This window comes from Vanacampus margaritifer, chromosome 17, assembly GCF_051991255.1.
Source record: "Vanacampus margaritifer isolate UIUO_Vmar chromosome 17, RoL_Vmar_1.0, whole genome shotgun sequence".
NCBI classification, from domain to species: domain Eukaryota; kingdom Metazoa; phylum Chordata; class Actinopteri; order Syngnathiformes; family Syngnathidae; genus Vanacampus; species Vanacampus margaritifer.
In genome coordinates this window covers 16,996,084-17,022,899 of record NC_135448.1, presented here as the reverse complement: position 1 = coordinate 17,022,899, position 26,816 = coordinate 16,996,084, and the positions used below count along the sequence as shown (strand labels likewise).

Below are 26,816 nucleotides of genomic sequence, written 5' to 3'. Positions count from 1 at the left end.
GGCGAGCGTAGCATCCATCAAGCGTCTGGATGCGCTCATCTCTCTCCTGCAGACGTCTACCTCCTCCTCCTCCTCCTCCTCCTCCTCCTTCTCCTCCCTCCTCCTCCGCTTCTTGTCAGCTCCATCGACCAGCGTGCCCCGTGCTAATTAAAAGTCATTGATTGGCTCCGAGATGCAAGATGCAATCGCGCCTCGCTTAACAGACACCGCAAATGACTCACGGTAACGTTGGGAAGATTTGGGGTGGGGGGTGGGGGGTAATCCGGCGTCTATTTGAGTCTGCAATTGAATTAAATCTACAAATCAATACTGCGCATTTATAGATCGGCTACCATCCTTATTGCAGGCCTGTCGAAATGGATGAAAATCGACTTTACTCCAATGTTTTGCAATTTCCAGGTCTGGCTGGGGATCCTGATGTAGGCGCTAAGGTTTTTATTTTTCAAAATGATTAAAAATCAATCCTGTAAATGTGTTTTCTTTTGGGGTTTGCCCAGGCACCTTAGTGTACAAAACCAAACAGTTGTTTGTTTGTTTTTTTAACAATTTGAGTCATTTTCTGTCATTTACTAGGGGGATTTGGCAAAAAAAAAAAAAAGTTTTGTCCCTCGCCACACTCCTAGACTTTTTTAAATTATTTTTTTACTTATTGTAGGTGAAAAAAAAATGCAATTTTGCTACATCTACGGACCTGTCAAAATAGCAGTTAAAAGTCCTGGAGGGGAAAAAAGGCTTTTTTTTTTGCTATTTCTGAGGGCCCCCTCAAGAAAAAGGGCCTCGCTATAAAACAATATGTTTTCTCCCCAACTAAATCCAAGGACTGACCACTTACCTGCCACCACCTCCCCTCACCCCCCATCCGCCCATTTCTTCCTACCTCGTGAACGAGGGATCAATTAAGGCCACGTCAGCATTCTCCCCATCCGTCTTACTTTATTTTTCAAAGAGAAACAAAGAGGTGCAGTAAACGTTTTATTTCCACGGTGATAAAAAACACTGGAAGATGCTGGCTTTACGATCGCTAGGGAGAGACGACTGGCGAATTGCTATTGAAGACATACCGAGGAATTGCTGGCTCTTATTTAAAGTATGACATCAATTGGCACCATATGTTCAGAAATACAAAATCACTGGGCAGAAAATGGCAGAGTTGTTGTCCATTGTGAGGCTAATGCCAAGGGAACGTAAAATCCTCTCTTGGAAGTCATAGAAATCCGTATTTGTCTGTTTGTTAGCTAGCAGGCTACTTCCTCGTTCTAGTAGGATGCGTGAAGATGACGGGATGTTTCATTTGTCATTCTCGGACAGTCGAAAGAGCTCTAACAGGATGGAAAATAGAAGGATTCACAGTGTCTTTATTTGTTTTGTTAGCTAGCAGGCTACTTCCTGCTTCAATGAAGATTAGCATTAGCTCATCTTTTGACAGGATCTATAAATTGCCTTCTGCGGTCGTTGGGGATCAGTTTCATGGTATTTGACGAAAATAAATCAATAATGGACGTTTTGATTGTGATTTTCACAAAGTCTGAAAGACTTTTTTTTTTTTGGTGCCTTCCAGCTGTTTAGTATCGGATCTCAACAGGTTGCGTTTGGTGGAGCTGCTTTTGTGTGTCTTCTTTCGTCTTGGCTGAAGATCTCCCATTAGACACAAATTAGCAAATGTGCCACAGGGCAGGAAATCTTTCTTATTGATTTTGGTTTGCTTTCTGTACACGGACAAGAGCGACCAAATGAAAGCGGCCTCATCCTTTTTGCGGCACCGCGCGTATTGAATGACAAACTTTGCTCGCATCGAATAAGACGTCGCTCCTCCCTATTGATTCTGGACCCGTTACCCCTGATCTGAGATCTGCTTCGGTTCCGCCGCAGCTTTAATTCATTTTAGGGAGGCCCGTCGGCTACGGGGATAATAAGGCCCTTGGAAATTTAAAGTGGCCAAGTCATCTTTTCAAAGCCGATTAGACGCACTTAAAGACGACGGGAGGACTTTTTTAATTTGACGGCCACTAGACGCTAAGGTTTGAATAATGGATGAGCACCATGTTCTCTTATTGTTTGCTGCGCTGCTCTTCTTTTAAAAAAAAAAAAAAAAATGTAATCTGTACGTCCTTGTCTTTGTTCTCCAAGGAGTCCTTCCTCAACACTGGAGCTTCTTTCACACGGAGATCTTGCAAAATAGCGCACCATAGGCATCGCTGGCTACGGTTGACCTGCCTTTACCTTTTACACACAACTCAACTGTATGTATCCTGATGGGAATGAAGATTCTTCCAGTTAGAGGCCCGTAAAAGTATTTTCAAATGGCCTTTTTGACAGAAAACAGCCAAGGCAGGCCCGGTCTCTTTTGGTCCCCCATTCTTGCGTCTTTCTCACAGTGCTCTGTCAAAATCGACACATCAGAGCTGTAGGCTCTTGCCTTTTACACAAGTCTCTTTTCGTTCCCTGATTCCGAACAATTTTTACAAATGTTGACTAAAGGTGGAAAAAGATCTGCATGGGATCATGAACTGGTCTGCTTTGCCCTTCACACAGAACCCAGCAAAGGCGGGCTTGCCAGTTTACACTTTCACAAGTTTTCAACTTCACAGCCCGTTCTGGTTTCACGCGATTCCATTTCACACAGACGCTGTCCCGCCTCTGTTACAGCTCTGATCTTCCTCGTCTCTTTTCTTTGAGTTCACTCAAGGTAGTGCAAAGAAATCCACATATTTTCCTTTTGTCTTCCAGTCTTTAGCCCACAAGAGAATGTGGAATCCCGCTGGATCCGAGCCCGCTTGATGCCATAAACTCTTCCCCATCCGCTTTCTTCCCCCTCGAGGCTTTTCAGACAAAGTCCTTCGAAACCGCGTCAGCAAAGTTTGGCGCCGACATGAGGATGGAGATGGTGCAGATGATGTTGAAGACGCTGAACGCGACCAGGCATAAGCGGTCGATGACGGCACCCGCAAACTTCCACTGGTCGGCAACGCACTCCGCCTCGTCCTGCTCGCGGAACCGGTCCGCCATGTAGCGGACCTCCTCCAGGATGGCCTGCAGCAGCGGGTCCCCATGGCCTGGGGCCTGACACGGTCCGCCGCCAACTCCAAACCCGCCCCCGCTGGAGACGGTACTGGGGCACCCTAGGCCGTCCAAATTGGGGGCGGGAGGCGGCGGGGATCCACAGAGGTGAGGTGGGCTGCGGGGCCCCGCGGGGATGTTGTTGCACCTCTGGGCGGCATCGGACAATAGCGTGGGCTCCTCCATCCCCTGGAAGTAGAGCACGGTCCCATTGTTGGTGCAGGACTGGGTGGGGAGGTGATGTTGGTGGAGCGGGGCCAGGCTCTGCGGGTGTAGTGAATGCAGGGCCGGGTCGCCGTGGTTGGGGATGCTCCCGCTGTGTGAGCCTGAGGAACAGCGGCGTAGGTGGGGGGCGCACGGGGGTCTCTTGGGCTTCTCTGCCTCGCCGGGGCGCTTCATCCGCAGGAACCACGCCACCCATTGGAGAAGGACCAGCTTCACCTGGACGCAAAAGCAGCAGCAGAATTCACTCATCAGAATGAGAGAGGTAGATGATGCCTTGATTGATTTATGACCCTTGATTGATCTATGGCACCACAAGTCTAGAAATTATTGATTTATGACCCTTGATTGATCTATGGCACTACAAGCCCCAATAAAATAAGACTGGTATGATTCATTTGTGTTACATATTAAAATAAAATGTACTTCCTGGATTTATGGGAGATGATTCTACTTGCATTCAAATAGTGATTGTTTTATGACCTTTGCTTAATGCATGGTACCCGCACACCCTATAAAATCAAAAAGCGGGATGACCAATTACATATTCTCTACTCTTAATTCTACAAAGGATTATGAATTTAAAGACATGCTTTTGTCAAAAAGATGACTATTTTGATGGCCCTTGATTGATGTAAACCAATACCGCAATCAAAGTGAGTGATTTATGACCCGCTAATCAATGTGATTTATGACCCTTTAATGAGATTGAATAGTAGGGTAATCACTTATTTAAGAATGCAATCAAATGTACATAATTGCTTTGAGGTACTATAGAGGGTTTCGTCAAAGTGAATTATTTATGACCCTTAATTGATTTATGGCACCCACACGCCAAAAAAGCTATAAAACTGTCAAAGATCAAAGGTAGGCTGATTAATTACATAAAACAACACCTGGAAGTTGTAAATGTCTGTCTGGGATATTAGCATGTCCATTTTTTAAAAGAACAAAGCCGAGGTTGATGTATGACCCTCATAAACTTACAAAAGAATGACACCAGAAGAAATCAAATGTATACATCAAGGAATTGAAATCCTAATAATCGTCATAAAGCTATGAAGAAATGCACACCCGGAAGGTATGAAATGTTTGTCCTGGATTTTATGACTCCCTGTTATTACCAGATCAAGGCGTAGAATGACAAATGGTGTCATGAAACTGCAGAGGAATTCACACCTGGAAACAATCAAATCTGCATTCTGCAGTTTTATGACCTCCTGTCGAGGGGGGCGTCAATCAAACACCTTCCACGAGATCCCATATGCCCGCGGGTACATCAGGAAAATCTGATTCTGATTGTATTTTTTTTTTTTTTTTTAGATAATCTGATGAAAAATGTATACAGTTCCGACATTATGGCTCCGTTCCAATCTCTCCTCAGCAACAGCACCGAGACGGCGCAGAGCTGGAGTCCTCCGCAAGGGCAACGCTGCTTCATCCAAAGTGGTGGGCGGATGTTACATCACTACACTGACTCCGTTTACAGCTCAGGTAACAAGACGCTGTAAAATGCTAAGGTTTTAGGTTGGCGACATTTTGAGCCGGAAACGACCCGATTTCCCAATACAGTACTTATAGTGTGGGAGCCGTTTGCAATCAGATGATGACATGAAGTCAAAAATGCATCACGACCCAAGGAGACGGAAAGTAAGACGAGTAAAAATAGGTATACCCTAAGTAAGAATGGAGACGAAAGGAGGGGAGTGTGTGAGCCTCACCCATTTGGGCATGTTGCCTCCATTGGGATCGTGGTGGTGGTATTGCAGGACCACCACGGTGGCAATGACGGACATGCCCACGATGATCATTATGCTGGCGAAGTACTGACCTGGAAGAGGAGACAACACGATTACTATTGGAAGTACCCAGGACTAAATTTGCAGGAACTTAAGAACAGAAATGTAGCAACAGAGGCAGCGGATATGTTCACTTGTCCCCAGAACCAAGAGTTCTCAGAATTTTGTGTTTCCACCTAAGGTTCTGGTTGGATGGACTAAGCGCCCCGCACAGGAAGTACAGACTCAAAAGATCCCGGAAGGCACCTGAAAAACAAAAGACTCCCTGAAATAGACGCCTCCTTATTTTAGCGGCTAGTGAGAAGTCTTTTTAGTGCTTTCCGGGTTGTAAAGGCTCTTTAATCAAGTCTCGCATTCACGCAATATAGTCATGTATCAGTCCCCGTAAAAGTCTGATTAAATGTGAAACAGTGCCAGCGGCGCTATAAAGTATGGATATATGACACTCGGGGGCCGGCAGTATAACACGTTCAATTCCTCGGTAATCAGCTGACAAGCGGGACGTGCGGAGGGCGGGAAAAAGGGAGCTAACAAGAGCTGTAAAAGTGGAGTGATGAGCTGGAATGCTAAAAAAAAAACAATTTAATAAAAAAAAAATGAAGTGCTGAAACTGCAGTCTGATGGTTAACGTTGCACATTTTTTTTTCTTTAGCGTTTGTGGCCAGATGTATTTCAATAGAAGGAGCTGCCACAACATGGCGTTGTTAAGGCGAATCACATGCTAACATCATTTGCTAACATTAGCGGCTAATGTTAAACACGAGGTAGCTATGCTGTTTCCTGGCTAGCTGCTATTTATGTTGAAAAGAAAGTGTCAAAAGTAGCACAAAATGATGAAAAAACACCAGCCACAAGCACTAGCTGCTATTTAGGTATGCTTTTGCCTGGCGAGCTGTTATTTAGATTTTTTTTTAAAAAGAAGTCAAAAGTAGCACAAAATAATGGAAAAACAACAGCAGCCATGAACAAGAGCTGCTAGTTAGCTTATGCCTTTGTCTGTCTAGTTGTTATTTAGGTAAAAATATGCATCAAAATTAACACAAAAATGATGGCAAAACGCCAAGCACTCGCTGCTAGTTAGCTATGCCGTTGTCTTGCTAGCTGCTATTTAGGTGAAAAGATGTGCCAAAAGAAGCACAAAATGATGGAGAAACGCCGGTCATGAGCACTATAGCAGCTTGTTAGCGATGTCGTTATTTGTCTAGCTGGAAAATATGCCTCAAAAGTACCACAAAAAGATGAATATACACCAGAGATTAGGTGAAACAAAGTTTGCTAACATTAGCCGCTGGTTTGCTATGTCAGCTTGCGGCTTGGGGTTAGGGTTACCTGTAACCGGAAGTTCTAAATACTTTTAATCCTGTGAAATTCCTTCCCTGGAACTGAAAGTACCTGTTGCGTCAAACTGTGATAGTTTTGGTTCTTGGTACTTTCAGTTCCGGGAACCAAAATGCGACTAGCTCAAGTTTCTGAAACATTTGGTTCTGGGTCTTGTCATTCTTGAGACTAAAATGGCTGCCGGAACTGAAAGTACCTTTTCACTGTCACTGCAACTGTTCGGGGAACTTTTAGGGCTGGGTACTTTTTGCTGGCATCGTCTCAAAAGTATATGAAGTCGGTCAAATAAAACAGGCCTACCTATGAGCGGCACCGAGTCTGACGTAGCTGGCATGATCTCGGCCACCAACAGCATGAAGACAGTCAGCGACAGCAAGACGGTGATGCCTTAAATAAAATGAATAAAAATGAAATAATAAATCGATCTCATACAGAAAGTCAACATGAGCTCCTAGCTGGGCGAGCCGCCAGCGTTTTTTGACGAACGAGCGCGAGGGCTCATCCACTAAATTGCTTTTTGACGTAGTGTAATGCTCGCCGGCCATTCATTTTACACGGCTCCAAACAGCATCTGCATCCAACAACAGCGCTGTCGTAATTCACAACCCCAAAGACAAACAATTACCAAAAATGCTTCTCTGGCAGAAATCTCAAGGCGTAAAAGGTAAGGAAAGAGAAGAGAGGGATGCCCTTGTTTCTACATAGCATGATGGTCGAGGGGGCGGGGCGACCTAATTAATTCACTAGCCTTTATTACATCAATAGCTTAATTGGCTGTGCATGTTAAAGATGCACACTTGAGTTTCCATACAACACATCGTCAGCATTATTCAAATGCATGGTTAATTAAATAGGTATTTGCTGTATTTTTTTCATAAGTAAAAATTCCTCTCTCAAATTAATGACCGGATACGGAAATGCATTGATGTCGTTGAACAAGGGTGTGTAGACTTTTTATACCCACTCTTTATATTGTTAAGTCACGCTCCCTGATAACGAGGATTTGTAGGAGGTATTTGTACTCTTAATTTATTTATTTTTTTCTTCAAATCGATGTACTTGAATTCATCTTGCACGGTTTTGTACGCGTGCTCCACTTTTCCCACGTCGCCCTCCACCTTCCCTCTCCCGTTTCCTTTGCGCTCTTCCTCCTCGTCTTCCTCGTCCTGCTTCATCCTGTAATCTCCTCTCAGCTCCGCTCGCTCCCCTCTTTCAGCCCCACTTCTTTCATTCGCACGTTCAATGTGAGCGTTTTAGAATCATATTTCCCGCAAAGACGGGGCGGGAGTGTCCCACTTGGAGATTTTTATGGCGCACATCAAAAAGAGTGTTTTTTTTTTTTTCCTCAAAAATATCTTGCTGACTTTTTCGTTTCTCTGCGTTTTGTGTGTGTGTACGCGCGCGCGCGCGTTTGCATCATCTCACATAAATTATACCAGCCGTTTGAACATCGCAAATGGCGAAAGTTTGCTTGCATTCTGAAAGGACAGAAAAAAACGTCTCTGGCATTGAATGTGTTTTTTTTTTTTGTTGTTGTATTTTTTTAATGCTCACCCAGCGAGATCTTCTCCCCGGAGTCCGCGGGCAGCACGAAGATGAGGAGCGTCATGGAGGACAGCAACATGCAAGGGATGAGCAGGTTGAGGGCGTAGTAGAGCGTCCGCCGCCGGATGGTCACCATGAAGGTCACGTCCGGGTACGGCTCCTTACAGCAATCGTAGTAAACCTCGTTGCGGGCGCCGGGCACCCCTAAGTCATCACAATCGCCACTTAATTGAAAAAAACAAAAACAAAGTAAAAGTAACAGGCTGTCCGTGTGTTCCAGGCTGACCTACGAGGTCCCACTCGCCGTTGGGCATGTAGCCCGAGATGTCGGCGTCGTTCATCTGGAGGTCCAGCAGCCAGCCGTCGTACGTCCACGAGCCGAACTTGAGGACGCACTTCTGGATGTCGAATGGGAACCAGCGCACGTCCACGTTGCACGTGCTCATGAAGATGCCTGCAAGGACGCCCGGCACGTAACGACATGCGCAGATGAGTTTTTGATTTGATGTTTGATCTTTTTTTTTTTGTACAGGGTTTTTTTTCAGTGTCGTGGCTGGTATCGGCATCCTTCATGAGTACCCGATACCTTGAAATAAGGCCGGTATCGATCCAATATCTGCGATCAGTACTTGCCCATCCTTGTTAGTATTGATAAAAAAAAATTGGTAAATCACTTTACATGCAGTGTTCTCAAAGTGCTCCAACCTAAAGTAGAACTAAATGCAATTAAAGAATTACCAGTTATTAAAACATATCTGTAAAAAAAAAAAAAAAAAAACACTTTAAATGCATGTGAAGTATTATTACTGACTCTGGCACTCATTAAAAATAAAATAAGATGTTAATTTCGATTTTTACATTTTGAAAAAGTTATTTGATTTAAAAACTTTCTGATTTATTTTAATTTTATTTTTTTTATGCAAAAATGTCTTATTGATTAGTGGGGTAAAGTTGTATTAATAGAAAAGTAATTGTAAAAGTGGAAGAATGTCATAAAATTAGGAAGAAAATTATTAACGTGTAATGCTCGAATTTAAAAAAAAATCTGTCCGTCCGTCCGTCCGTCTTCTTCCGCTTATCCGGGGTCGGGTCGCGGGGGCAGCAGCTTTAGCAGGGAAGCCCAGACTTCCCTCTCCCCAGCCACTTCAGCCAGCTCATCCGACGGGACCCCAAGGCGTTCCCAGGACAGCCGAGAGACATATTTTCTCCAGCGTGTCCTGGGTCGTCCCCGGGGCCTCCTGCCGGTAGGACATGCCCGGAACACCTCCCCAGGGAGGCGTCCAGGAGGCATCCGAACCAGATGCCCGAGCCACCTCAACTGGTTCCTAAAAAAAAATCTGCTATATTGGAAGTCATAATGTCAGGTGGAAAAAAAAAGTTTGAATATCGTATTAGATTGTGAGAAGAAATAACATTGTCAGTCGGAAAAGTCTTTATATTAGGAGAGTTGGTAACGTTGTATAGTTCAAAGAAAAAAATTGAATGTTTTAGAATAAAAAATAAAGCATAACAAAATTAACATTGGGAGAAGAAAATCCAAATATATGAACTGTCCTGCGATTGCATGTAGGTGCCCCAAGATGGCGGCAGTGAGCCCCTTTTCTCAATGAAGCTCCTCAACTCACTTGTGCAAAAAACGCCAGAGCACAAAAACAGCAAATAAGTTCCGGATTATATATATTTTTTGCAGTAGTGGAACGGCGTCCCTAATGTTGTGTCCAGCGAGGGACTCATATTGTGTGCGCGGCCAGCGCCTTGTTGGCAGCGCGCCTCTACCTCTCCTCTCACAGATATCCATCTTGTAACCTTGAGGCGACACTCACAAACAAGACTCGCTCACTCTGGCTCGACACAGTCCCAAAAATAAAAGACCGTCATTTGAAAGAGGCTCTTTTTCGCCAACACGACATTCATTTCGAGGCCCTCTCTCGCAAATGTCGCCGCATTTGCATATTTTCAGATCGCGTCGCCATGAAAGTCTTCCAGAAGAAAAAAAAAAAACACTTCAGATATGTAAATATGTTTATTTCCTCAATTGCAGATCGGGGGGGCGAGGTCTCTATTTGCCTTTTTAAAATGATACTTAATGTTACCCTGGATTTGGATTTGTAGGGTTTTGCATGGACAAAATACTAATAAGTTAATTGGCTTAACTGAAATGACACATAATTACTTTTTCTTTCCATAAATGTATTACTTTATTCTTGCAGTATTGCAAGTTAGCTGTTATGAAATTAGGGCATTTTCCTCGTGATATATATTTTTGAAAAATTATGACATATTTGTTTTTTAGTATCAAAATGTAATTTTTTTCCTTGTAAAATTGTCACTACTTGAAAAGTCTTATTGTGGAAGTGGGATTTTTTTTTTGGTGTAAAAATGTCATTTCTTATAAGATATGACTTTTTTTCCTCATAAAAGTAAACCTTTTTTTTTCCTCAACTTTTTCACCCAATTTATTTTATTTTATTTTTTTTGCATAATCCATTGCTACTATCCAATATTAGATCACGTGAGGTGCGTTGATGGACAACATGATGACTGTTCAAACTCCACAAATCGTTGTTTTTCCCTTTCGTTTAAATTTCACGCATAATCAATTGATGCCGTCTGCAATGACAACGAAACGATAGACTGGCTCTCCCTCAGCCATCCAACCCCCTTTTCGCTCTGCCCCTAATTGTCCCCAATCCCAATCTCGGCGGTGAGTTATTTACACGCCGCAGCATGCTATTAATAAACATGGCGGAGAACGAACGCACAGCAGCGGCGTTGGCCCCCGCAATGCACAAGTTTCACTTTGGAACGCCGACCGACCGGCTGTCAGCCTGCTAATGTAAAACAGGAAGTGCATGCAGCCTATTTGGAGGCCGCTGGCGAGATGTCAAAGGCGAACGGCATTCCACGGACGTGAAATATGAACCTTGGCTGCGCCGGCATCGGCAAGGGACACGCGGGGAATGCTGAGTGCCAAGCGCAAAAAAATGCTGTGCGTTGGCTGAGGGAAAGAAAATGTGCAAGGAGAACACGAGCCTATATTACAAAATGAAACAAAAAAGTTTTTGGGTGTTTTTCCAATTTCTCGAGAGTGGATGAGTTCTGACTTAATCGTCTTTTTCTTCTGCCATTTTCAGTGAGTGCGTGACTCACCTGGAGGCAAATATTCCGCATAGCCGCTGGAGTTGACCAGAACGTTGGTCTTGAAGGTGGAGTCGAAGTCGTCGTCTGCGCTGAGGATTGGTCGCAGGGCGGTTAGAACGCGTGAGTGCTCACCTGCGCGCGTGTTCAATGCTTACCTGTTGTACAGCAGAATGTCTGGAGTCCAGATTTGGTCGGTGGTGAAGCGGAGGTTTTTAACTCCGGGGTGTTCGCTCTGGTTCCACTGGAGATAGTGGTCGAACCAGCTCTTGACACGCACACGCACACACGCAGAAGTCATGGGTTACTAATTCCGTGTGATTGTGTTTCAAGTATGTTACTAATAGACACCAATAACAGATTGCCATTTGAAAATGTGAATGAAAACCTTTTAAAATAAGCTGCATTAGAATTAAATAATTAGAACTCATTTCAATTGGACAGGTGATTAATGAAAAATATTTACTGTACTATTATCTTTTGAATCAAAGTTGTCATCTTTGTAATAGTTTTCTGAATTAGATTTTTTTAAATGTGAAAATAATGTTTAAAAATATCTAAAAATGTATTGCATTGATATACATTGTGCATAAAATAATTATGTAATTAATTGTACATTTTAAAAATACACAAAATGGAAAAAAATAAAAAATTATGTGGGATAAGTCATGTTTTTCTATTTTAAATGTTTTTTTCTTTTTTTAAATTATATTCCCAGTAAATAAATACAGTCCATCCATTTTCTAAACTGCTTATCCAACAAATTATTAATTGTATTTATATAATCATGAAAATATTTTGGAAATAAATTGCTTTTTTTTTTTAAGTACGTATTATAATACATATAAAATAATCAGGTTTCTTGATGAAATTCAAATAGTTACTATTGATATTGTATTTTTTTCATAATGAGGTTTAAAGTTTTAAGTATTGTCATAAAGATAAAACCATAAACATGACGTCAATTAATATTTGAAAAATACTAACTACTGTTAACATTATATACATCATATTATACATAAATAAATAAATAGCAATACACATGCAAAATTCACCCACTGGCCACAGCATTAGGCACACCATCAAATGAGATGCAATTCAAGAAGTGTACGGAAAATTCCGCCTTTCAAATAGCAAGTCTGTGTACCTAATGTTGCGTCCGGTGACTCGAGCGTCCAAGTTGATTAGCACCACAAACCTGTCCGGCGTCCTTACCATCCGCAGCCAAATGTTGGAGGTCAGCACCTGGTTCTTCTCGTCCTGCCAACCACAAACACTTTGGAACATTTTCATTGCAAAAAACGGCCCGCGTGGTGTGTGGGGGGGGGGCGGCCACACCCACCACGTCCATGATCTGGATCAAACTGAGCGAGAAGGTGACGGTGAGCGGGTGCGAGTCGTTGCCGACGGGGCGCTCCATGCGGTTGTAGTCCTTCAGCAGGCTCTTCAGCAGGTTTCTCTGGTGAGGACCTCCTGAAGACACTGCAAAGGGATATGGGTGGGAAAAAAAAAAAAATTTGTGGAGTTTAAGCTGTCACTAAGTTTGTTTGTTTTTCCACATCGCACGCTGTGCCCCCCTCTAGAGGAGCACAGTTTGGGAGTTGCGCAATCACAGTGACTTCACTTCATTTTTTTGAGATTCTGTATAAGAAATTCTAACTCATATGCTACAAACATGCTTCCACTATCAATTAGAGAAAAAAAAAAAGCAGTCCAGTCACTGGATCCGTTTTCCGTCCTCGTTAGTCACCTTTTGTCACGTTTTTCCGGCCGGGCCGCCGCCGCTCGATAAAGCTGCGATTTCTGCGCCAACAAGGGCGCAAGACTTGCGGGGAACTCGGCAGCTCGGTAAACAAAGTCTAATTAGAGGCTGCAGGAAACTTCATCAGGGTTATTGATGCTAATGAGCCTGTAATGAACTTACTCTCAAATGAGATTCGCTTTCAAATAGGTGCCTTTTTTTTTGCAGGGGGTGGTGGTGGGGTGTGTGTTGGGGGGAGTGGGGGGGGGGCGTAAATGTGAGGCAGCACGGTAATGGTTATTGCATCAACTTCACACTTCTAAGGTTCAGGGTCGGAATCTAGAAAATAAATGGATGGATGGATAAACCTAAACCTAATTATGGTAAAATTTAATTATTTTTACTGTTAACATCACCCACACTCCATCTTCACCCCCCCCCCCCCCCCCACACACACACAAAAAATAACATATATATATATATATATATATGTTCTTTTTTTGGGGGTTTTAATTTTACATTTTATTCCATTCGATAACAGACAAAAGTTTTAGTGCATTAATTAACATTCTTTTATGATGCATGCTTTATTTGCATCTGTGTTTTATTAGGGGGGTGGGGGGGGGGGGTTGCTACGGTAGCAGATACAAGGTCAAAACAAAGGAACTGTATAAATTCAGTAATCGGCTACAGAATTGGAAACAGTTCAGACATTCAAATGGTCTTTTCCAATTGAAATGAACGGAAAAGCCATGAAAAAAAAAAATATATATATATAATGTGTTTTAATAGCACGCTGTAATATAATTTGTAAGACGTATAATAACATAATTCAGATTTATGTTTCATGATCAATTCATTGCGACCCCTCTGGCGTTCGCATCTTAGCCACATAGGGGCAGTATAATCCAGCAATTAAGACAAACGAAGAAGAGTTCCACAACTACTGTAAGTTACTTTGTCAAAACCAAAGAAGATAAAGAATATATGCCTACTAATGTTTTTATATTGTCTGTGTGTTGTTGCACCGTTTGGGTTGAAATAGCCTAAACTAAAAGGGTTATAACACCGCAACTGTTGATGCCATTCTTTAGCTCGTCTACGGCCGTTTGTATTGTACAGTATGTTAGCATTAAGCTAGCAGAAGGTAAAGTCGTGTGTTTTGCTCTGTTACAATATTTCATCATCGTCTCGTGTTTGGCGCTACTTTACGCCAACGACAAGCGCACGCGCGAGAGGCTGTCAAGTTTTGCACCTCTCAGCCGCAGCAACACGTCCTCCACGCTCACGCACACACACACACACACACACACACACACACACGCACACGCACACTCTTACTTATGCAAACACAACGGCTGCAGCAAGATGGAACGGTGGCCATCCATATGTTTAATCCAATTGATCCGTGCAACCCCCGCCCATCCCCCACCTAAGTTTGCTTATGAGTCACACAAGATAGATGACATGTCTCCCTGCGTCGTTTGCCGCTCTGGCAAAGCAAACAGGTGACCCGCTGCATCCGGCACTTTTTCCCTTTCTCTCCTTTTTCCAGTTTGAATCCCAAATATCAAAAAGAGCTCACCGTGGATCAACGCCGAGATTCCCGAGAGCAGCAGAGCCGCCGAGCGCCACATCCTGGTCGACAGGGAGGAGGAGGAGGAGGAAGAGTGGGAGCAGACAGACAGGAAGGCAGGAATGATGATGATGAGGAGGAGGACGAGGAGGAAGCTGCAGGAAAGCGAGCGAGGCAGAGAAGGAGCAGGTGCCTGAGGAAAAAGAGAGAGAGACCAAGAGGAAGAGGTGGGACTAAAATGGAGAGCACAACATAAAAATAAAAAAAATCGCTCGTCGGTGGGGGGGGGGTGAAGATGGAGTGTGGGTGATGTTTAATGTGTCTGTCGTGAGCTGACCTTATTAAAGACAAGACAATGCCACGAGAAGAAGACTGAAGGTCAGAGTAGAAACAAAAAAATTGAGAAGCGGGTGGGGGGGGTTGTTTTACTGTAGCAAAGTGGGTAGTAACCGCTAAATAATCAATTCTATGTAAGAAAAGTGAATTCCAAACTGTCAAAATAGATTTTATGGAAGAGTAGTCAGCAGTGCCTAAAATGGCTGCTTTAAAGTAAAATGGCCGACTTCTTGTTAAATTTTAGCCCTGGGTCCTTGAGACTTTTTTGTGCGTCCTGTTTTGATCGACTTGTCAACCAAATTTCATGTCGATTGGTGAAACTTATTTATTTTCATTGATAAGCCATGGCTGCTTCAAACCAAAATGGCCGACTTCCTATTTAATGTTAGCCCTGGGTCCTAAAGACTGTTTTGTGCATCCTTTTGTGATAGACATGTCGACCAAATTTTGTGTCGATTGGTGAAACTGTAATTTTTTTTCATGGATAAGCCATGGCAGCTTCAAACCAAAATGGCCGACTTCCTGTTCAATTTTAACCCTGGGTCCTTGAGACTTTTTCGTGCGTCCTCTTTTGATCGACATGTCAAGCAAATTTCGTGTCGATTCGTGAAACTTATTTATTGTCATTGTTAAGCCATGTCTGCTTCAAACCAAAATGGCCGACGACTTGTTCAATTTTAACCCTGGGTCCTTGAGACTTTTTCGTGCGTCCTGTTTTGATCCACATGTCAACCGAATTTCGTGTCGATTGGTGCAACTTATTTATTTTCATTGATAAGCCATGTCTGCTTCAAACCAAAATGGCCGACTTCCTGTTCAATTTTAACCCTGGGTCCTTGAGACTTTTTCGTGCGTCCTCTTTTGATTGACATGTCAAGCAAATTTCGTGTCGATTGGTGAAACTTATTTATTGTCATTGATAAGCCATGTCTGCTTCAAACCAAAATGGCCGACTTCCTGTTCAATTTTAGCCCTGGGTCCGAGAGACTTTTTCGTGCATCCTGTTTTGATCCACATGCCAACCGAATTTCGTGTCGATTGGTGAAACTTATTTATTTTCATTGATAAGCCATGTCTGCTTCAAACCAAAATGGCCGACTTCCTGTTCAATTTTAGCCCTGGGTCCGAGAGACTTTTTCGTGCGTCCTGTTTTGATCCACATGTCAACCGAATTTCGTGTCGATTGGTGAAACTGATTTATTTTCATTGATAAGCCATGTCTGCTTCAAACCAAAATGGCCGACTTCCTGCTCAATTTTAACCCTGGGTCCTGGAGACTTTTTCGTGCGTCCTGTTTTGATCCACATGTCAACCGAATTTCGTGTCGATTGGTGAAACTGATTTATTTTCATTGATAAGCCATGTCTGCTTCAAACCAAAATGGCCGACTTCCTGTTCAATTTTAGCCCTGGGTCCTAGAGACTTTTTCGTGCGTCCTGTTTTGATCCACATGTCAACCGAATTTCGTGTCGATTGGTGAAACTTATTTATTTTCATTGATAAGCCATGTCTGCTTCAAACCAAAATGGCCGACTTCCTGTTCAATTTTAGCCCTGGGTCCGAGCGACTTTTTCGTGCGTCCTGTTTTGATCCACATGTCAATCGAATTTCGTGTCGATTGGTGAAACTGATTTATTTTCATTGATAAGCCATGTCTGCTTCAAACCAAAATGGCCGACTTCCTGTTTTAATTTCAAGCATGGCTCCTCGCCCACCCATGTTCACCTCAATTGGTGAAAGTGGTGTCTTTTTCATAAGTAAGCCTCCAAATGTTCATCAAACTTTGTCACCATAGCGGAAGGCCCCCCAGGATTGCATGCATTTTTAAACCGGATTCCCCTCATTTGTCCTCCCCGGAATGCTGATGCAAGGGCAGAGCCAGCAAGAAGCTGATAAACTCCGAGGGGGTGAGAGGGAGAAGGAGGCGGGGGGTGGGGGGTCGAATGGCAAGCAAGGGAAAGAGTTTGGTTGTATAATAGATGACCTTATTACTTGGAGTCTACACTTTGGAATTAGGAGGAGGGAGGTGGGGGGTTGTTCCCCCCTTTTATTTTTTCTTGCTCCGCATCACCCCCCCAAGCCTGGCGGGTGGGCCTCAAGATGGATGACATCCATCAGAGAGTGCCACTTGGATGCAATTTTCCAAAGTGGGAATAGAAAGAGGGTGAGGAATAATAGGTTTGCTCAGTTGGGAAAACTCCATTCATCATCCTTCATTGGGATTACATTAGAAAGTGGCGGAATTGACGCATGGGCGCCTTCAGGTGGCTGCTTTTGTTACTGCATGCTGGCCAGCATGAAAATCTTCCTCCCATTCACTAATGATTTAAATTTTCCACATTCCGCAAATCCCACATTGTTCATCACTCCACGTCTTCCATGACAACTTTTAGCAAAAAGGATTCAGACCATTCCATTTTCACACTCTCTGTTCAATATGATTACGTAATGCGGGGAAAATTAACTGGCAATTGTCCGCGAGCCCGCCTTGTTGGGTAGCCGCGAATCCTCATCGTTTAACAGCTGTCGCAATTAGCGCCCGCGAGCATCTCGGCTTAATTCCACTTAGCCTGGATGCCAACGGGGTGATGCAATAATAACAGAGGAGGCTAAATGAAGACTGGCAACGCACGCACGCACACACATGAATGGACATGCTAAGCTAAGGCTTTTTTCAGCACTTACACAGGCTGGCAGATGTGAGATGTTAGGGAGGCAAACATCTGGTGGGACACTTCATTAGGTACACTAATTTCATTAGATGAATTGCAAAAATAAGAATACGCTGTAAACGTGCCATTAAGATGAACTCATTCACTGCCATTGACGCCTATATACGTCGGAAATTCATTTGAACTATTTTTTTTATTAGTTTAACCTTTTTTTCCACTTTTGTTAACAAGAGTATGAAAACCTAGAATGTTTTTATTGTATATTTAGAACAGATATAAAATGTGAGTTAACTAGTGAAGTCATGCGATTAATTACGATGACAAATTTTAATCGCCTGATGCCCCTAATTTTTAATCATCTTTTATTTTTTTTAAAGAAAAGATTATCTTAAAAGGTATTTTTTTCTTATTTAAATCTTTTTTTTTTAAGAAAAGATGATTAAAATTAGGGGCGTCAGGTGATAATTTTTTTCAATCGTGATTAATCGCATGACTTCACTAGTTAACTCACAATTAATCACAAATTTTATATCTGTTCTGAATGTGTAATAAAGAAATCTATGTTTTCATACTCTTGATAACAAAAGTGGGGAAAAAATGTTAAACTAATAAAAAATAGTTCTAATTAATTTTTGACGTCTATAGGCGTCAATGGCAGTGAATGAGTTAAAAAAAATTGTCACTGTGTCAATGACATTATCATCCTGGGAACTTTTTCTAAAAAAAAAAAAATAATAATTCAACGCTAATGTTAGCTACTTAAGCTAACTAAAGCATTAGCAATAGCTCTTTTTTTCTCGTCGGAATTTGTCAAGTGAATTAGTCTGTACCCAAATGCAAATTTGGAGGCACAATATGTCATCATTTTCATTCCAGTCCCAAAACCGTTTGGACTCGTCTGCATATGTTCCTCTCTCCCGCCCGCCCACGCCCACTCTGCCATCCCACCCTTGATACACGTCGCCTTCCGATTAGATAATACCGTTCTTTAGCTTGCTACTGGCCGGATCACCCCCACCCCCACCCCCACCCCCACCCCCAACCGCACCCATCTGTCAGGCGGATTGGGGTAAATAACCGCGTGGGATGTCATTGTTATGACTTTCGCGCTTAATATTCCACCTGTTCAGCTAAGAGGTGACATATTTGATATTTCATAAGCTCATAAGTATTGGGTCTCTCTTGATTAAAGTTTAATCTGCCCAATGGATAGTCAGGATTTATAATAAGAAAAATATTGTCTATTTGCTTTCAATGATTGATGCTAAGTTTTAGTTTATTGGATTTCTGTACATTTCATGGCTTCTTGAGACTTTTTTTTTTTTTTTTTTTTTGTGGGACAAACCTACCAAATCTCATGACGCTAAATGAAACTGGCTCTGAGGGCTGAATTTGAAAACGTTCCCTAGAAGTTGTCTTTCTTTTCGAAGAACCCCCAAGATTGGCCAACATGGCCCTAAAATGGCCGCCTCGAACCAAAATGGCGGACTTACTCTGCGTTTTCGAGGATGGCTTCTTGAGGCTTTTTTTTTTTTCTTTCTTTTTTCCGTGGGTCTGCTCATGATAGACAAGATAGCCTACGGATTTTCATGTCGCTGATTCTCAAAAATGTGGCTAACAACTAAGAAACTAAACCCAAATTACAGTTGGACTTGCCCTAAATAGTGATGTTGTAGTCGGGCTGATTTTTTGGCAACGCGCGCACACAGATGATTGTTTGCCTTTGCAACATCTGCAAGTGGAGTCTGCGCTGCCACTAAGCCCGGCTTTAAGGAAGACGTCCTGATGGCGGGACGGCGGCCAGGCAAAGAGAGTATAAATGCATGGGACATGTAATGGATATAAGTGCGTGTGTGTGTGTGTGTGTGTGTGTGTGTGTGGTCAGTGGTCACATGTCGGAATAATCGTATACACAAGGGGTTCATAACCTCATCTGGGATCTTATGGGAGGAGCTCCGGCTGCTAATGGACAGGTTTGTTAAGCGGGAGCGGGATCATTGTTATTGGATTTGATGATGTGATGACATCACATCACTACGGCACATTTTTAATCTTGACTCTTTTTTTTTTTTTTTTTTTTTTTTAAAGGAAGGACGTGCGACAGGATTTTCTAAATCGGACGAAATCGAGCTTGTTTTATAAAAGGTAAGGGATTTACACTGGTGGGAAATTTAGGGAGGGTCAATGATAAACTTTTCGGCATTTAAAAAAGGAAAACTTGCGAAATGTCGTTTTGCTTTCATGCAGTAAAACCAACAAAAACAAATATAAGCTCCATTTTTGGTACAGTTATTGTATTGAATATAGTTAGATTTTTATAGATTTATAAAATGTTACGATTCATTTTGAATTAATTACATTTTGCAACATAAATGAATGAATGTGTACAGTATAGTGGTAGTGGTCTTAAAAAAATATAACTTTTTTTTTATTAAATGCCATAATTTTCTGAGATTTTTTTTTCACAAATGCTACTTTTTATTAATTTTTTTATGTAAAAGTTAACAATAGAAAAGTGCAGTATTATCACGTTTGACATTGACATAATAAATGCAGGATAATATATAACAGGTCATATTTTTGTCCATGTAATGCAGCCAAAAAGAGCTACCCAAAACATTATTTGTGTATTTAATCGTTTTAATCAATATTTATTTATTTAAATTTAATAAAAAAATATATATATTTTGCTCATATGGCTGCCCAGTTAAAAAAAATAAAAATAAAATTCTGAGAAAAACTAAAATTATATGTAATATTGTTCTTCCTTTGTCCACAATTTGGTCAATTTAATATTTTTTATTTTTCACACATTATCGACCAGATCTAAAGGCTTGAAAATGGCTTTGCACTTTTTGACAGCGCAAAGAGAATTGCACAATAAATGTGCCGTGTTTTGTTTGTCTTGAAAAGTGATTGTTTTGGACGTACATACGATATAATGAGTATGTTTAATTGATGGCAAACAAAAACTTTGTGCGCTTCTTTCTAACATGTTGTCCCCCCCCCTTCAAGTTCACCTCGCTACCATGGAGCGCTCGTCCACCTCCATGGTCAACATTTCCCTGATGGACGAATGCGAGGTGGAGGAGCAGCGTTCCCTGCTGCCTCCCGCCCGGACGCTCTCCCCGCGCCGGGCCTGCCCTCCGCAATGCGGGCTGCGGCCGTCCATCCAGAGGTGCGCGGATGGCACGGTGTGGCTGGACCGCACCCAGGCCATGGCCACCATGCCTCTGTACAACGGCCACATTTGCACCCGAGCCTCGCCGTGCTCCCCCAGGAGGGCCGACAAGGTCAAATGCAAGGAGAAGAAACGGCAGAGTTGTCCCAGGAAGGAGCGCAAAGCCAAAAGCTCGGGCGCTTCCAGAAATCCGGAGAAAGGCTGCGTTTTTAATGACGCGACCCCATGCGGGTCCCCCTTCAGAACCCCTAGGAGGCCCCAGGTCCCGATCCTCCAGCGGCAAGCTCACAGCCCGAGCCTCCCGGAGATCATCATCACCAGCAGGGACGACGAGCCGCACCAGCCCGGCAAAGAGTCGCCACCGCCGCCGCCGCCCCGGGTCCGGAACCGGGGTCTCCTCCCGGGGGAGCCCAGCCACTCCAGCCCCAAGCACAAGGACGACCACTACTGGAAGACGCACAGCATCGGGTGGCGGCTGGTGCGGCGCAGGGCGCTCTTTGTACGCAGGCAGCGGCTGAACGACTGCGCGCTCGCCGTGGGCATTTTCGGCGTGGTCATGATGGTCATGGAGACGGAACTCTCGTGGAGCGTCTACAGCAAGGTCAAAGGTTTCATGTGTTTTGTTGGCCAGTGTTGTGAGCGGGCGCATGTTTGGAATCAATTAGCGAGATGCAATTTGATTTAGCGTTATTAGTCAACCGAAATGTGCATGTGAGGTATTTTTGTTGTCCACTCGGGGGCGCCATCTGTGACTTTGAGCGTGTATGGCTATAGAAGGCGGAGCCCGATTTGGTGAGTGACATGGGTGTCATCGAATGATAAATGTACATTTGGTTGAAACTAGGGGTGTCAAAATGAGTGTGTTGACTTTGACATTTAAAGTTCCTTTAATGCCACTTTATTTTTATTTTATTTTATTTTTTATTTTTTATTTTTTATTTTTTATTTTTTATTTTTTATTTTTATTTTTTTATTTTTTATTTTTATTTTTATTTTTTTTATTTTTTTTATTTTATTAATTGTAAAGCCTGTACTGGAGGAATTGCAGTCACAGCGCAGCAGACACGTCCACGTCAAAATTTAGCAGTAATAAGTTTAATCATATTTGTGGAGACTGGGGTCAAGTTGTATTTTACAATTTAAAAAATGTGCATAATTTTTACAAGTTACTTCATGTCAAAATGAACTCATTCACTGCCATTGACGGCTATAGACGTCAAAAATTCATTTGAACTATTTCTATTAGTTTAACTTTTTTTCCCACTTTTGTTAACAAGGAACGTAGAATTTTTGTTATTGCACATTTAGAACAGATAACATTTTTGATTAATCATGAGTTAACTAGTGAAGTCATGCAATTAATTATGAAAAGAAAAAAAAATTGCCTGACGCTCCTAATTTTTAATAATCTTTTCTTTGTTTTTCTAAATGGTGTCAGGCGATTAAATTTTTTAATTGTAATTAATTGCATGACTTCAATAGTTAACTCACGATTAATCACAAATTTTACATCTGTTCTAAATGTACACCACAAAAAAATTCTAGGTTTTCATACTCTTTTGTGTGCGTCACCTGGCAGAGCTCCGTCTACTCGCTCACGCTCAAATCCATCATCAGCGTTTCCACCATCGTCCTGCTGGGCCTCATCATCGCGTACCACTGCTGCGAGGTGCAGGTAACCCCCGCCGACGCCAGCGACCTTTCATTGCGACCTATCTCGGAAGCTTCACCCGCCATCTCTTTCAGCTGTACGTCCACGACAGCAGCGCCGAGGACTGGCGCATCGCCGTGACGACGGAGCGGCTGGCCCTGATGGCGCTGGAGCTGGCGGCGGCGGCCATCCATCCGTACCCGGTGGGCCTGCTGGCCTACCTGCAGCGGCGGACGGCGCCGGCGGCGACGCTGTCGGAGACGGAGCTGGAGATCGTGCTGGCGCTGCCCATGTTCCTCAGGCTGTACCTGCTGGGCCGCGCCATGATGCTGCACAGCCGGCTCTTCGCGGACACGGCCTCGCGCAGCATCGGGGCGCTCAACAAGGCACGCTATTAGGCTCGCAAGACTTTTAAGTCAACCTTAAACATTTCTTGACAATCATATGTTATGTGTCTAAACAAGACATTCTGATTCATTTAACTCATTCACTGCCATTGACGCCTAATGTTTAATAATGTTTTCTTCTTTTTTTTTTTATAGTGAGTTAACGAGTGTAGTCACGCGATTAGTTACAATTAATTTTAATCACCTGACGCCCCCGATTTTCAATAATCTTTTCTTCTTTTTTTGTAAAAAAAAAAAAAAGATTATTAAGAATTAGGGGCGTCAAGCGATTCGAATTTGTCATCGTAATTAATCGCCTTTCGTAATTGTGATGAATGACTTTACTAGTTAACTCACGATTAATCACACATTTTATATCTGTTGTAGGTTTTCATACTGTTGTTAACAAAAGTGGAAAAATAATGTTAAACTAATAGAAATAGTTAAAATGATTTTTTTTACGTTTTTAGCAGTCAATGGCTGTGAATGAGTTAATATTACATTTGTGGAGTTATGCAGCAAAATACATCCATCTCAGTGGGGCGGCCATTTTGCCATTTGCTGTCGACCCAGGCAACGACCAATCGCAGCTCACCTTTTTTTCTAAAGCTGAGCTGCGATTGGTTGTCACTTGAGACCTGAGCAACTGTGATGTCATTATCATCACTAAATAAGTGGCAAAATGGCCGCCTTCTGATATTGATCAAAACTACTGGATGCGGCTAATGTAATAATAACCAGAATACGGTACGCTTATTATGGTATGTCACAGTTTGGTATGGTATAATGCTTGCAATTTATTTTCGGGCTAGCTCACCTTGGACCCGCGGCAGATTGCAAAGTGTGACGTTTACATAATCTTAATCTGAACGCTCGCCAGATCCACTTCAACGCCCGCTTCGTGGGCAAGACCCTGATGACCACCTACCCCGGCACCGTGCTGATGATCTTCAGCGTCTCCCTGTGGATCGTGGCGGCGTGGGGGCTGCACGTATGCGAGAGGTCACCACTTGGACTTGGACGCATTTTGGGAAAAAAAAAAAAAAAAAAGACATTGATTGGATTATTTCAATAACGAATTTGACGCAAATCTTTTCAGACATCACAACTACCGGGACTTAAGCAGCAACTACATGGAGGCGCTGTGGATGGTGTCGGTCACCTTCCTGTCCATCGGCTACGGGGACGTGGTGCCTCACACCTACTGCGGACGCAGCATCTGCCTCCTCACCGGGATTATGGTGAGCAGGAAATTATCATTTATTTATTTATTTATTTATTTTCGGACAGAGGAATGTTTGAAAAAAGGATTTGCGGCAGGGGGCGGGCTGCACCGTCCTGGTGGTGGCGGTGGTGGCCAAGAAGCTGGAGCTGACGCGGGCTGAGAAGCACGTGCACAACTTCATGATCGACTCGCACATCTCCAAAAGGGTTCGATCCCGCATTCCCACGCTCGTCGTTTGCCGGAGGTTGTCGGTGAGGAAAGGTGTCGTTGCGGACGTTTTGTTTTTCCGTGCAGATGAAGATCGCGGCGGCAAACGTGCTGAGGGAGACTTGGTTCATCTACAAGCACACCAAACTCTCCAGGGAGAAAGACCACACTATGGTGCGCATGCACCAGCGCAAGCTGTTGCTCGCCATCCACCAGTAAGTCCACGCCTCGCCTTCAATAAATAACACCGTTAAGTTCGATGCCCAGTGGATATATATTTAAAAAAAAAAAAAAAAAGTCCACACACCCCTGCTCAAATGTCAAGTTTTGGTGGTATAAAAGATAAAACCCAGATTAAATGATCTCACTTTTTTCACCATTACCAAAAGAAATTCAAAATAACGTGAGATAATGTGGTTGCAAAAGTATGCGCACCCTCTCGAAACTTGGCTGTGTTCAGAATGAACCAAATTCAAACGCGTCAAATGTGAATCAGTGTGCACCTGCCGCCATCTTAAGTGCCTCTGATTAACTCCAAAGTAAAGTTCAAGTAGGCTTTTCCTGACACCATTTTGCTGACTTTGCTTTAGTTATTTAGTTAGAGTTACTTGGTTACGTTATCTTGGTAACTTTAACCAAGCAGCTGTAATTAAGTAACTGGATTTAAGAAACTGTCACTAAGTAACCTAAATTGTCATTTTAAGTAACTAAGAAGCTTCAACTGTACTAAGTAACTGTAACTAAGTATCTTAAATTATAATTGTAAGTAACTAAGAAGGTTCAACTGCACTAACTTACTGTGACTAAGTAACTGTAACTAAGTAACTTAAATTCTAATTGTGAGTAACTAAGAAGCTTCAACTGTACTAAGTAACTGTAACTAAGTGACTTAAATTATAATTGTAAGTAACTAAGAAGGTTCAACTGCACTAACTTACTGTGACTAAGTAACTGTAACTAAGTAACTTAAATTCTAATTGTGAGTAACTAAGAAGCTTCAACTGTACTAAGTAACTGTAACTAAGTGACTTAAATTGTAATTGTAAGTAACTGAGAGTAACTAAGAAGCTAAGAAGTTACTGTGACTAAGTAACTGTAACTGACTTAAATTGCAATTGTAAGTAACTAAGAAGCTTCAACTGTAACTAAGTAACTGTAAGTAACTAGCTTAGTTATTAAACAAAGTAAGCAAACAAAATGTCAGAAAAAGCCTACTAGAACCTCTGAACATGATTTCAGTGGCAGGCATGTGCTGGCTCCCATCTGTCAAGGGTTTAAATGTGATTGGTTCGTTCGGAACACAGCTACATCCCCCAGTTTGTGATTTAGTAGCTGTAACTAAGTAATTTAGAGCAAAGTGAAATCACCAAAATAATGTCAAGAAAAGTCTACTAGAACACCTGAACTTTAATTGGAGTTAATAAGACGCCCTTTAAATGGTGGCAGGTGTATGCTGGCTCCCATTTGACACGAGTTAAAATGTGATTGGTTCATTCTTACCACAAACTCATGCCCAATTTGACGATCAATCCATAGTGGGCCCGACCTTTGACCCAGCGTAAGCTAGGGAAGGCTCAAGCTCACTCCTGATAAGGGACAATTGCTATAGATGGATGGAATCCACTTGGAAGTTTTTCTCGCCATTGACATATAAATGTCGGTAAAAGCACACAACCGGGGTGTCCACTGTCCAGGCTGCGGCGCGTCAAGATGGACAAGCGGATCCTGGCCGACCAAGGCAGCACGCTGGTGGACCTCTGCAAGGTGAGAGAGGCAAGTGCACGCGCCGCTTAGCGACTCTGGAGCCGATTGCGAACGCACCGTTGTTGTGACGTGTGTCTGCTCCGGGACCCCTCAGCTGCAAACCACGCTGAGCGACGTGCTGGTGGAGGTGCAGGGCTGCCGGGCCGAGCTGGACACGCACGTCCACGGCCTGGAGAAGCACGTGGAGGAGCTGCGCGAGGCTTTCCGGGGCCTCATGCCGCTGCTGACCAGCACCTTGTCCACGCAGAACTCCTCCATACGACACCTGCTGCGTGAGAGGGAGAAGAAAGGAGATGCTGCTGGAAAGAGTGAGGACAGGTAGAATGAAAAGTGGGTGTCTGGCGCCCCCTGGGCGGAAGAGCCAAGTATTGCAGAATGGGAAAATGCGTGCTACTGTAATGGAATGGTCAAAGTGGACTTGAACCAAAACTTTTCTTGAAATTTTTTCTTTATTGGTGGGGGAAAAAATGGGAAATGTGGCACTAAATTGCACTTGAATGTTTTGCTTCTTTGTGTGATGAAACAAGAGGCAAGCATGTTTACTTCATTTTCATTCTTTACTTAGAATTTTAACGCAAAAGCAGACATTATGAATTGAGGACGGTAAAATGTTTGAATTTCTGGGTTCACGTTAAGGTAGATTTTTTTTTTGGGGGGGGGGGGGTATTCCAAGTAGGTATATAAAGCAATTTCGTGGCTAAGTAGTTAAAACCTCATTGCAAGAAAATTATTTTAAAACCATAAAAGTCTTAAACAAATTCGTAAGTATAAAATTACACTGCAATACGGTCAAATTTAATGTGTAAACCACATCCCTATTTTTTTTTTTGCACAAAGTTACATGAACATAACTGGTTTCATTTTCCAGTGGGAGCAATTCATGTTAAGAGGATAGAAACGGCACTTCCCATCTTGTAACGTAGCAGTATGATGATGTCATCGTTTCTAATAAACACGTAAGCACTTGTCTCCAAGAAT

The 26,816-nt window shown here is 42.8% G+C and overlaps 2 protein-coding genes across 7 annotated transcripts; one reads left to right on the top strand and one right to left on the bottom strand.

The window, feature by feature from the left end:
- Positions 1–959: 959 nt before the first annotated feature.
- chrna11 (cholinergic receptor, nicotinic, alpha 11) lies at positions 960–14,610 on the bottom strand. 2 transcript variants are annotated; one of them, XM_077548225.1, is made up of 10 exons: positions 14,426–14,610; positions 12,442–12,581; positions 12,315–12,359; positions 11,258–11,367; positions 11,112–11,191; positions 8,248–8,415; positions 7,971–8,165; positions 6,717–6,803; positions 5,001–5,110; positions 960–3,498 (listed from the first exon to the last, which is right to left on the bottom strand). In XM_077548225.1, exons 1-10 carry the CDS (start codon positions 14,475–14,477, stop codon positions 2,824–2,826), a joined length of 1,662 nt encoding a protein of 553 aa, XP_077404351.1. In that variant the 5' UTR covers positions 14,478–14,610; the 3' UTR covers positions 960–2,823. The 2 variants fall into 2 exon arrangements, with proteins under 2 accessions (XP_077404351.1, XP_077404353.1); XM_077548227.1 differs by having other exon boundaries at positions 12,298–12,359; positions 14,426–14,582.
- On the top strand, positions 14,496–26,807 carry LOC144037086 (small conductance calcium-activated potassium channel protein 1-like). Of its 5 annotated transcripts, none has more exons than XM_077548223.1 (11): positions 14,496–14,643; positions 19,513–19,569; positions 20,440–21,206; positions 22,185–22,280; positions 22,352–22,642; positions 23,523–23,644; positions 23,742–23,883; positions 23,963–24,073; positions 24,162–24,289; positions 25,769–25,838; positions 25,933–26,807. In XM_077548223.1, exons 3-11 carry the CDS (start codon positions 20,454–20,456, stop codon positions 26,158–26,160), a joined length of 1,941 nt encoding a protein of 646 aa, XP_077404349.1. In that variant the 5' UTR covers positions 14,496–14,643; positions 19,513–19,569; positions 20,440–20,453; the 3' UTR covers positions 26,161–26,807. The 5 variants fall into 5 exon arrangements, with proteins under 5 accessions (XP_077404349.1, XP_077404348.1, XP_077404347.1 ...); XM_077548222.1 differs by having other exon boundaries at positions 25,769–25,847; XM_077548220.1 differs by adding an exon at positions 19,310–19,397 and having other exon boundaries at positions 14,507–14,643; positions 23,963–24,289; positions 25,769–25,847.
- The last annotated feature ends 9 nt before the right edge of the window (positions 26,808–26,816 follow it).

Bases quoted from the DNA above. Each gene is read 5' to 3' on its own strand.
- chrna11 (XM_077548225.1), bottom strand. From the start codon at position 14,477: ATGTGGCGCTCGGCGGCTCTGCTGCTCTCGGGAATCTCGGCGTTGATC. The intron at 11,192-11,257 runs GTAAGCATTGAA...ACCAATCCTCAG, and splicing joins GACATTCTGCTGTACAACAG to CGCAGACGACGACTTCGACT. The intron at 8,416-11,111 runs GTGAGTCACGCA...GCGTCCTTGCAG, and splicing joins TGCGGAATATTTGCCTCCAG to GCATCTTCATGAGCACGTGC.
- LOC144037086 (XM_077548219.1), top strand. From the start codon at position 20,454: ATGGAGCGCTCGTCCACCTCCATGGTCAACATTTCCCTGATGGACGAA. The intron at 22,281-22,351 runs GTAACCCCCGCC...CATCTCTTTCAG, and splicing joins ACCACTGCTGCGAGGTGCAG to CTGTACGTCCACGACAGCAG. The intron at 24,290-25,768 runs GTAAGTCCACGC...TCCACTGTCCAG, and splicing joins CTGTTGCTCGCCATCCACCA to GCTGCGGCGCGTCAAGATGG.